We start from the raw sequence: 12,713 nt of genomic DNA, 5'->3' as shown, positions 1-12,713 counted from the left end.
CTCACAAAGCAACATAAATCCCCTCTTTTGCATCCCGACAAAGGGAGATTGACATCCTTATCAGATGTTCAAATATTTATGGGAGTCATTTCGGCCAACCCTTTATTTTCCCTTCTATTTCTACATTCTGGTTTGACACACTGTATTATACAACCTTGCTTTTGATAAAGGATGATCAGATTTGACTTCGTGTTATAAAGGAAAACATAATATTGCATATTTTAAGAAGAGAGCATGTAGAAAATATGGAGAAATGCCATTTCCATCCATCTATCAAATTTTTACTAGCATCATCCTCTCTGCTTCAAGTCCATTTGCTGGGGGGGTGGGGGTGGAACAGGGCTGGTTGAAATGCCTTTCAGATGGGACTCAGGACACAAATCAAGCCTGGGATGTCTGCTAGGGTATGTAGCTTCACAGTAAATGAGAATAAGATTTATAAACGTCCTTGAGAAGGACCAAAGTTATGGAAGACATATTTAATGGTGCGAAGGACAGCAAAAGACCCAAATATCCTTCCAAAGATGAGGGTCTGAAACTGGGCAGAACAGGTTTGGGAAGGGAGCAGGGCCCAGAGTGTAGTGAAGGTGGAGGTTCTGTTTATTGGCAAAAGAGGAAGCATGTCTGGGTCACCTTTATTAAATACCAAAGGCATTTAATAACATCAGGCCTTGCACTTGCTTAAATGTACGTGACTAGGTTAGACCTCAGGTGAGCAGGCATTGTGTCCAGCCATGAGTGTTTTTGGAATAAAATAGTTTTGTCTCCCTAGAAAAAAATTACATTCGCTTGCACACTGGAATGGTGTGCTTATGTTCATCCCATTGCATATTAGGCAAGTAAACAAACTATTTTTGTATTTCAATATAAGTGCATTTCCAGCCCTAAAGAGTTAATAGGCCAGATCTTGTTCACCTATCAATTCCTAGCACTTACTCTACATCTTTAGTTGTGTACGAAATGAGCCTAAGTGTCCAATTAAAATGTCAAAGTATATATAACTTTATGACATCGTCAGAAAACCTGCTTTAATATAGATATGCAATCCTTTTTATTATTCCTTGGGTGTGCATGTTTTCATAAGCACATTTTTTTCCTCTATAGTAAATTATTTTGACCAAAATTAGAAAACATATAACAAATACCACTACCCTCCTAGCTCGCCAGCATTGAGTAAGAGTTCATTTTGCATTAAATTTCGTGGTCAGGATTTTACACTTATTTCACGGACTTTGTGACTGAAAAATGCATATTTTCCTCATTTTACAACCACAGACATTGACAGTCAGGACAGTTTATCTGAGTTACTCAAGTCATTGATAGGGAGGGTTCAACAAAAAGTTACTACACAAGTCTTAGCAGAGAGGCTGAAAATTAGGAAGGTTACAGTAAATACATTGAATATATTACTAAATCTCAGTTCCGGATGTGGTCTTATGGTCCAGACTGCTATATAATGGGGGTGTGTAAACAGAAGTCATCATCTACATGATTGACAGCTCCATAAAGATGTTTAGGGATTTAAAGGATTCTCTTCATCCTAGATTTCTGCTGACATTCTTAGGTCACCATGGGTTTAGGGGACTTCATGGGAATTAGTTGGGATTCCTGTGATCCTAGGGTGAACGGTGAGGATCAAGGTCATCCTGGGATCTTCAATATAAAAGACTTTATCCTCACAACTCCTAATTTCCTATATAGGAAAGCGTACACAGAGCTAAAGTTCACTTAGCCACTGCAAGTTCCAGATGCCATGTATTCCTGGAAAAAAAAAATTGGGTACTGTTTTATGTGACCAGTTTGCTATATTTTATTAAATCATTAACATAAATGGCTTTAAGGAGAGAAAAGAGAGGAAATGTGTTCATTTGAAAGCAATATAGGTTAATAGAAGGTCTTGTGAGCCTTTCACCAGGGTGTTGCTCTAAGATTCCTCCATGGCCTTTCCCTCCCACATCCACATGATCCGGTGCCCTGTTTTGTTTGGTTTTATACTTTCTACGTTACAGTAGCCCCATTCTTTTGTCTCCTACCCTTTAACACACCCAGCTGCCAAAGTCATCTCTAACTCAGTTTAGATCTGTGCCGTCCAATATGGTAGCCACGAACCACATTGGGTTCTTTGCATGGAAAGCAGATTAATTTAAATCAGCTAAAATAAAAATTTCAGTTTCTCAATGATACCAGCTTTTAAGGGCAAAATAGCCACATGTAGCTAACAGTTACCATACTGATCAGCACAGATCATATTTCCATAGGGCAGGAAGTTCTGTAGCATTCAGCTGTGGTTCGGATCATAGCACTTTCCTGCTCTATTTTCCTCAAGTGGCTCTCCACTTCCTGTAAGTGGAAAAGCTACATTCCTCAGCACAGTGCTAAACGTCCTTCCTGCTGTATTTCTTAGTGCCCTTCCCCAGATGAATCTTGAACTTCAACCACCTCTCTGTTTAGGTCTTCGAGGGCCTTGAACACCTTTCTAACTCAGACTCTTTTTATATTTGCTATTTCTTTTTATTGGAATATTTTGGAAATATTTTATACATCTCAGATCTTTTTTTTTTTTTTAACACTAATACGTCACTGGAAGCTTTGGAAAACCATATTTACTTTCATTGTCTTTCTCCTCAAATAGACTCAGTGATAGGCATGTTTGTCTTGGCACCTAACACAATGCCTTGTACACAGGAGATATTCAAAGAGTGAATGAAGGAAGGAGAGAAGAGCTGAGATGGAAAGAGAGGATGAAAAGAGAAATGATAGGATGCTCATCTGTCAGATCTTAGCTATCAGCGCACCTAGTCCAGTCCTTTAATTGTATATTTTTCTAACCATACCCAAACTCTCAATATTTTCTCTGAATTTTTTTCTCTACATATTCCACCTGGAGAAATCCTACTCTTTCTTCCTGTCCCAAAACAGATGCTACATCTTCTCGGTGCCGCCTGTGACCACCCCTCACCCTTTCCCAGGCCAATTTGGAGACCCTGACCCATTGCAAAGTGTGATCGCATTACAGAGCTTGCCGCTTGCTGTTGTACGCAATGAGAAAGTCACACCCATCTGTCCAAGAGAGCAGGTTTTATTCACACACTGAGCATCATAATTAACCAAGAGGAGCAGTCACTACAATTATGGAGGGACCTGGAGAGCATTATGCTAAGCGAAAAAAGCCAGTCAGAGGAAGACAAGTACCACATGATCTCACTTATATGTGGAATTTAATGAACAAAATAAAATAATGGACAAAAGAGATCCAGAGACATTAAAGCAAGCAACAGATTGCTGTATTTCAGATGAAAGGGGCAGGGAGTGGGAAGAGATTAACCAAAGAACTTTTATGCATGTATGCATGGCCCATGGACAGACAATAGTTCTGGGAAGGCCTGGGGAGAGGGAGAGAGCAGGTGGAGGGGGTCGATGGAAGGGGGTGAGAAGGAGACGTCTATAATACTTTCAACAATAAAGATAAATTTCAATAAATAAAGTAAAATGAAATTATTGACATTAATTAAAATTAATCTTTAAATTTAATCCTTTCACAGTATCTAAACTACATTTCATTTTTTTCATCATATTATATTTAGAATTATTGGTTACAAATGATTTTTTGAGGACTCAGGGGGAAAAATAGAATTTCTCCAAATGTATTATGTAAATATTGAAGAATTTATCATGACTCCAATTTTATTTGGGAATCACTCTAAACAAATGTGTTTGGGCTCCATGGCTGCAGAATGTTACGTATGAAACTGTGGCTTTGTGATCTTTTTCTGAGGTCTGTGTGGGACAAACTATAAAACATACTGCACACTAAAAAAAAAAGGCCCTCATAGAAACAGACAGATTTGTAATCTGAGATATCTATGAAGTAAAAGGTACCTGAGTGTGATGCTATTGGGTGAGTCAGCTTACCTCTGGGTGAAAACAGCAAGTTGAAGTACCATATTATATCTCTTTTCTCATGGACACCAAACACCACCAAAATCATTCAAATATTTTGTTGTTGTTAAAAAAAATACTTAGATTATTTAGCAGAGTGTCCTTTAGAAAAAGAATTATACTCTTCATAAAGCTACTTTAAAAATTGTAGGGAAATTGTCAATGTTTTATTTAAAATGGGATTCACCTTAACCTTCTAAGGAAGGCAATCTAATTTTTCTTAAAATTTTTTAGATGAGGAAAGTGAGGCATAGAAAATGGTTTAAATAGAAGTTAAGAAGAATCATTCTCTGGAAAAATTATCAGATGTTTCACAAATATTACCATGGAAAGGATATAGTTCAGAATAACTTTTTAAAACCCTGTCTTGTTTTTTATCTGATTACTAAGATAATCAGTGGAGCTGCTTGTGGCTGCTCCAGACCTTAACTTACATAGTTTGCCAGTGAAGACATTGGCAGTGAAAACGGGAGACTCCTTGACATTGGAAACTTGGTCCTGAGAAGTCTTAAAATGTTCTTTACATCGTCACAATGAATGTTCTTTATCTCAACCAAGAAACAGTCATTGAGCAGGGGTCAGAGTCCTCTGTACATATGTAGTGTTGGGGGTAAGACTGGGAAGGAGAGAGGTAGAAGATGATTTGAATGGATGAATGGATGAATGAATGAATGAATGAATGAATGAATGAACGAACGAATATATGTACTTATCACATTTGGATGTTGACAGCAAAATATAAGTCATAAACACAGAGGGTGAGATTTTGAGCCATATGTTGATATGAACTATAAATAGTTGGGCTGTGTTATTTGAGGAAACCTATTACTCAGGTAAAAGTTGCCATTACCATCAACAGTAGCAGCAGCAATGCAGGATAGGGTGCTATTGCCTAATAAATAAAATCCAATTGTTTATGTTTATGTATTCTCAACCACTGCACCAGCGGCATATTCTTAAATGCACTTCTGGCCTCTGCAAGTTACCCTCAATGAATAAGCTGGTGACAACAGCTTGAATTCATGGTCAGAGTACTGCAGGTTCAATTGGAGCCTCCAAATAAGGGGCTAAGCATATAGGTAGGGATTTTCTTGCATCTGTGGCCCTAACTTCACAGAGTAAAATGATGAAGTCCTCAGCATTTACTTCTAAGACATACTACTTAAGGTAAGAGGAGCAGTCGTATTAAAGCAAACGGGGATATGTGTTGCAATAAAATGAGAGAGTTGAAATAGGGCTTCTGTGAGCATTAGTTATCAAGGACTATGCAGTTTCTAAAGTATATCCTTTGTGCTAGACCAAGAATGTCTATTTCCAAAACTTCCATCATTAGCATTGATGTTAGCATGACCCAAGGAGCCCGTTTGTTCACATGCCACTTCCCACTGTGTTAATAAGAAGTTTCTTCTTGCTGTGGCAGGAAGATCCCTCTCGAAAGTGAATTCAGCTTTTCTCCAAGCGAGATCTTTTTCTCTAATGCATCTTAAGTAATTCTGCAAAGGAACGGCAGATCCAAGACATGCATATTTTCAAGAAATTAGAATGCAGACTTCAATACAGGAGCTATAAATGCAATGACTTGTAAGATATAAATTAGAAGGCATTGAGCTTTTCTGGAGATACATTAGGAATCAAAATAATTATTAGTTTTTCCTTTTTACTCCTTTTCTATCCCATGTAATCCTTTTCCTCATATTTCTGTAGCACCGTGTTTCACACATAATAACAATCCTTGCTCAACAAATGCTTGTACATTCTTCTACTGATCCGTTACTGAGTAACTGTAGTACAAAATGCTATCTAATGTGATATTATAATATATAAACCAAACATTCTGTCCTTGTCTTAAAAGTACAAAATGTTGGCAAACGCTTAACACTAGAATAATAGAAAGGACATCTTAAGGAAGGGAAGATGAGCTAAGAGTCAGGTCAGGTGAAGAAGGTTCTTTGGGAGTAGGGAGAAGGGAACTAGGAAACCCAATATTGCCTATCATCTCCTCAGCTTGGAATCTATGCTCTATGGAGATACTCATAGTAGCAGATATGTTGAAAAGGGTGAAGACTGGTATAGACAAACACTACAAAGAGTTTGGGGGTCTTTTTCTCATGTCACTTGCCAAATTATGTCTTTCCCCTAAGAGATTAAGAAAAAAACCCCACAAAAAACAACCTCATAGTCACAGATAACAGCATGGTGATTACCAGAGGGGAAGGGGATGGGAGCAGGTAGAAGAGGGTAGAGGAGGGATTAATGGTGATGGAAGGAGACTTGACTTGGGGTGGTGGACATACCATACACTATACAGATGATGTAGAACACATATGAAACCTATATAATATTTTTAAAATATATTTTATTGATTTTTTACAGAGAGGAAGGGAGAGAGAGAGTTAGAAACATCGATGAGAGAGAAACATCAATCAGCTGCCTCCTGCACATCGCCCACTGGGGATGTGCCCGCAACCCAGGTACATGCCCTTAACCGGAATCGAACCCGGGACCCTTCAGTCCGCAGGCGGATGCTTTATCCACTGAGCCAAACCGTTTTCGGCAGTTTTTTTAACCAATGTCACCTGACAGAAGAAGGAAAAGGCACTGTACTTGGTACACATTTGGTGTTTAATGCATGTTTGTTGACTACATTAAGTCAAGATTTGGGGCTGCTTAGCAATTTTTGGGAGCCTTCATCATAAAGTCTATTGGCAATAAAATGTATGCAATGTCTACTTAGGCAGCAAGGGGCCCTTGGAATAGTTGAGGTAGGTTTTAAATTGAATTTTAAACAAAGTCATTTTTTCCCCCATCAAGTTCCTCCCATTGTGTAATCTTACAATATTATGACATTCTTACCTCTGATCTCACTAAAGGGCTGTATTTATAGCCGATTTTATAAATTCTTGTGACTCACCCCATAAAGTCTGTCATGAGCTAGAACTTTTAAAAATGACAATGCCTCTGTTAGAGTTATGGGAGTTAAATAATACTCAAATGTTTCCCCAGTTTTATGCTATTTATAAAATGTTAAGAAAGGTGCCCTCTCCACCACCTTCCAGGCAGAGAAGTTCATGAAAGTTCCATGTAATGGACAAGATGATTATGGTGATGATGATGATGAACATGTCTTCATTGCCTGCTAAGTACCAGGGACTGATTTATGCTTTATTTTTAGTCCTCACAAGCCCCCCCTCACCTGCCCCAGTATATGGGTATTTCATATTTGACCAGTAAAGAAACTGAAGCACAGCCCAGCAGGTATAGCTCAGTAGTTGAGTATCGACCTATGGACCAGGAGGTCATGGTTCAATTCCCAGGTCAGGGCACATGCCCGGATTGCAGGCTCAATCCCCAGTAGGGGATGTGGAGAAGGCAGCTGGTCCATGATTCTTTCTCATCATTGATGTTTTTATCTTTCTCTCCCTCTCACTTCCTCTCTGAAAGCAATAAAAATATATTAAAGAAAAAGGAAATTCAGGCTCAGTGAATTTATTAATTATCCCAGGAATAACAATCATATCTAATAAAGAGAGAATATGCTAATTGAACCTCACGCCATTGCAAAGATGGCAGCACCCACAGCCAATAAGGAGGGAATATGCTAATTGACTGCCACACCCTCAAAGATGGCAGCACCCACAGCCAATAAGAAGGGAATATGCTAATAGACTGCCACGCCCTCAAAGATGGTGGTGCCCAATCCCCTTAGCCCCACCGGGGCTGTAGGCATGCGGCAAGGCCGGGCCCGCGGGCCCAGCCACTCCGCGTGCCTGCTTCCAGAGACTCCCAGTCCCCTCATCCCCCTAGCCACCCAGGGCTGCCCCGAGGCGCAGGCAAGACTCAGATGGTGGCTGCCCAGTCACCCAGGGCTGCCTGAGGTTCAGGTAACCAGGACCAGCCGAGGCTTGCACTGCTGGCAGTGGCAGCAGCAGAAGTGTGATGGGGAATCGCCTTCCCCTAATCGCCGGGTTGCCTCCCACCCCAGAGGGCTCCTGGACTGTGAGAGGGGGAAGGACTCCCCCTCCAGTGCATGAATTTTGATGCACTGGGCCTCTAGTATATAAATAATGGAGATAGAGTTTATTCCAAATTTGAGTTCTGCATGATACAAATTTAAATAAGGAATTCAACAAACAACTTAAAAAAAAAATACAAAACACCTTCCACAACCCTGTCACTGTCCCAGTGCTTCCTCTGGGCCAGAAGTCCTAGGCAATTACTACACATCCATCAAATCGCCAAGGAGCCTGTTTGGGTTCCATGGGTACCGGCGATTAGGCTGATTCTCCTTTGTGGTGGCCTCAGGGAAATTGGTTGACGCGTGAATGTGTGAAATATAAGAAGTGAGATAATACAATTACTACAGTCCAGCAATACCCGCAAAGTTTATTTATGAATATGATGCCGAAGTGATAATTAATCCTCCAGACATTTCTTAGCTCTTTTAAGAGTCAGAGTCCACATGATATGTGAAGCAAAACACATGTCAAGTTGAACTTGGGACCTCATTGGTCTCATCAATAATCCCCCAGAAAAATGGCTTTTGGTCTCCTTTTCGTAATACAACAGATCGAAGTGTTTTGCAGTGAGCACTTTCTCAGGCTCAGGATTTGGTCCAGAGCACTGTTAATCCATATATATGGGTTCTTAAATCCTTTGGGTTCTTAAATCCTTTCTGAATTTCTCTAAACGTCCTGGGGTAAGGTTGGGGCAGGTGTAGAATGCCTGGTATATAGATGTAAGTCAGCTTCTTAGTGTTCTTTTGTAGCTCTTCATTGAATCAGGAGTTATAATTTCATTATACAATGTTTTCTCAAGGAATTTAGCAATACATTATTGCCAATAAAATTAACTACTTTTTAATATTACTCCAAACTGTTAAATGATGCTTGTCTTTGGTGCGAAGGATTTAACATAAATGCCTTTTTCCCTGGTATTTGCATCTGATGTAAAGGATAGGGTTACCATTTTTAACAAGACAGAATTTGTTAAAAGGAGAAAGGAATAATCTATTTGTCTGTCTGTCTGTCTATCTATCTATCTATCTATCTATCTATCTATCTATCACCTATCCATCTATCAATCTTGTCATCCATCTGTTGTCACAATTAGATATAGAAACAAGTAAGCAGATATACATAAATAAGAAGAGATGCATAATAAACTGTTTGCAATGAAATCCACTGAAATATTAACAATATAAAACTGTACCCATAAAATTGTGGGAAATTTATTTTTCTCTTAGTTTCTTATAATGTAGTTTAAACTTGATTATGTAACAAATGTTCATGAAAATGTGTAAAAAATACAATATGCCCAGTACCAATAGTTGTGAACCAGGTTTCCTATTTAGGGTCAACGGGTATCAGTGAATGGGGAGATTTCATGTGCACTTCCCAGGAGGCCACCTTAACCATAAAGGCTTCCATTCATCCTTCTGCCTAAAATGGGATTGTCCGTGACCTTTGTCTTGTTTGGGCTGTGTTATGGAACAGCATAGACTGGTGGCCCAAACCACAGCAATGTATTTCTCATAGTTCTGGAGGCTGTACGTCCAAGACCAGGGCACCTACAGATTCGGTGTCTGGTGAGAACCAGATTCCTCCTTTGCAGGTGGTTGTCTTCCTGCCCGCTTGCTGGCAGAAACCAGAGAGGGACCCTGTGTCAACTTTAAAAAAAAAATAAGGGCATTAATTTCATCATGAGGGCCCCACACCCATGACCTAATTATAATGATCACCCAAAGGACTTACTTAGAAATTCTACCACATTGGGAGTTAGGATTTTAACATATGAGTTGCAGGGAGACACAAAAATTCAGTTCATAATGCCCTTCTTCAGGTTTTTATTCTATCCTGTTTCAGTTCACATCACTGCTTACTTATGGGCCAATTTTTCTAATTATACCTTCTGTTGCTGATATTTGACATTTTGTAGTGAAAGCACAGATCTTGATTTATAAAGTGGATATTGATAAATGCTATGGAAAACGTAATTCCTATGTAATCTTAATACTCAGTACACCAGAGAAGCAGTTGGCTCTAGACACAAAACACCATAATACTGTCTTATCCGAAAATTTTCTCAATATAGGAACTGCTAACAAGTCCATTTAAAATTTTCAATTTCATAGAATCTAGTATTATAAATCTATTAAAATATCTCTTCCAACTTTTAAAAATTATTACTAGAGAATCAGTAACTGTCTGATTTCTATGGACAGAGACTGATAGAAAGCCTAAATATATACTTAATATATATACTGTATATAAATAAAAACAAAACAAACCAGCAAAAAACAAACACACACATGTTGGCTAGTCCAATGGAAGTTTAACACAAACACCCATTTCCTCTGAACAGCCATAAATTACCCACTGCTCGGACCCATCCTGCTTTGGGCTTGAGTTCATCGTCTTCGATGATATTTTGTGGCAACTGCTAATTACCATAAGCTGTCCAATAAATGTGATGGATTGTCCAATTAACTCTTCATCAACATCCATTTCTGAAGATGCTGCCCATTGAAACCCGTGGCGGTGTCTGACCTCCTTGTTGCATAGGTAGCTAATTACCCCTTGGACAGTAATTATCAAGTTTCTTGTGCCTCGTCCAGTCATTTGGTTTTGCAAATGACGATGCCGCTGAGTTTCACAATTCATTTGACTTCATGATGATGGCTCTCCGAGGATGACTAAAGGTCTGCTGTGGGCTGTCTGAATCACGTGAGCATGGAAATAGATTACAGATCTATCTGTTTTGTAGGTTTTCCATCGACCGGCACACTGACCTGGAGAGGCAATTCAACATTAACGCAGATGATGGGAAGATAACGCTGGCAACGCCGCTTGACAGAGAGTTAAGTGTATGGCACAATATAACGATCATTGCTACTGAAATTAGTAAGTGCCTGGGTTTCTTTATTTTCCTTGTGTGACTGGGTTCACTTTGTGTCTAGTGATCACATGATAAGGGTCATTAGAGAGTTGGGCATTGGAAATTATGTTATGATTCCCAAGGAGCCTTTGATGAATCGTCTCAGCTAGAAATGACTTACATTGTGTTAACTTACCAAAGGTTGCAACATTCTTATATCCAAATATTATTATAACCTATATCCATTATTCAACCATTAAAAAACAATGTTGTGCATGTTAAAATATGAGGGAAGATTTAGTATAATAGGGTGGGTAATAAATAGAACTACAGAACTATACACTATAATTAAAATAGACACTAACAGCCCTAACCAGTTTGGCTCAATGGATAGAGCGTCGGCCTGCGGACTCAGGGGTCCCAGGTTCAATTCCGGTCAAGGACATGTACCTTGGTTGTGGGCACATACCCAGTGGGGAGTGTGCAGGAGGCAGCTGATAGATGTTTCTCTCTCATCGATGTTTCTAACTCTCTAGCCCTCTCCCTTCCTCTCTGTAAAAAATCAATAAAATATATTTTTTCTAAAAATAGACACTAAAATATGCTATATACAATATAGAAACTATTGCTCACATATTTGAGCCTCACACATACGTATACACATATATAGGCAGAAAATATAGACAGAAACCTCACCCTATCAATACATGTTAATTTGAAGAGATGAAATTATACATGGTTTTTATGTTGTTTTTTAGAGTTTAGTGTATTTTACACATTAATTATAGACTGTCTAAAACTGTATGTTCAATACAATTATTTTTTCATAAATTACATGCAAAAATGTAAACCTGCTAGGGTTGTTAAAATAACCTATGTTGGTCTTTCCATTTTTTTATGCCTAACGCTTCTTTGATTGCACTTAATGACACTACTCTTGAGTCTCTAAAGAACAGCTAGATGGGACATTGGTGCTACACTGTCTTTGAGAACTTACACTCTGTCTTACATTTTTATTATGCAAAAACATGCAAAAGAGACATGATGTTCATTTCATTTCTAAACAAAGCATATTCTGCATATTATCCAAATCTCTTCTTCCCATAAAGGGCCTGGTCACAGAGATTCAAGGAAGCATTCAAATCTTGAGGGACCTGGGAATCTGAATAAGGAAATACAAACTGACAGGAAGCAAAGTTCATGGGCAAACATACAACATAGAATGTGTGTAGATGGTACTTACAGGGGTGGGACCTAACTTCTGCTCCGCGCTCTCTCTACAATCTGCTCTTTGTTTTCACAGTGTGAATGCAGGGGAAATATCTCTGAGATACATGATCAATTTGTTCGTACAGATGAAAGTGATCTAGAGCCAGTGGTCGGCAAACTCTTTAGTCAACAGAGCCAAATATCAATAGTACAACAATTGAAATTTCTTTTGAGAGCCAAATTTTTTAAACTTAAACTATATAGGTAGGTACATTGTTATTAATTTAATTAGGGTACTCCTAAGGCTTAGGAAGAGTCACACTCAAGGGGCCAAAGAGCCGCATGTGGCTCGCGAGCCGCAGTTTGCCGACCACGGATAGACCGTTAGGAAGGGCATGGGGTTTTCTTGTTCTGAGATGTGGGAAAATGTCCTCCATGGAACGTTAAACACACACACACACACACACACACACACACACACACAAAAACCCTAACCAGTTGGCTCAGTGGATAGGGCATCAGCCCGTGGACTGAAGGGTCCCGGGTTCGATTCTGGTCAAGGGCATGTTCCTCGTTTGCAGGCTCATCCCCAGTCCTGGTCTGGGCATGTGCATGTGCGGGAGGCAACCAACCAATGTGTCTTTCTCACATCAATGTTTCTCTCTCTGTCTCTCCCCATCCCTTCCACTCTC

The 12,713-nt window shown here is 39.3% G+C and overlaps 1 protein-coding gene across 1 annotated transcript in view; it reads left to right on the top strand.

Annotated features, from left to right (window-relative positions):
- CDH8 (cadherin 8) overlaps window positions 1–12,713 on the top strand; it is a 305,905-nt gene that overhangs the window by 193,851 nt on the left and 99,341 nt on the right. The window contains exon 7 of the mRNA XM_081107592.1: window positions 10,702–10,838. Coding sequence (XP_080963718.1) covers window positions 10,702–10,838 — 137 coding nt within the window. The remainder of the gene's footprint in view (window positions 1–10,701; window positions 10,839–12,713) is intronic.

Source organism: Myotis nattereri (genome assembly GCF_964212035.1).
Source record: "Myotis nattereri genome assembly, chromosome: 15".
In the NCBI taxonomy this organism is placed as follows: Eukaryota; Metazoa; Chordata; class Mammalia; order Chiroptera; family Vespertilionidae; genus Myotis; species Myotis nattereri.
Note: the sequence above shows the minus strand (reverse complement) of the source record. Positions and strands in the feature narration are given on the sequence as shown.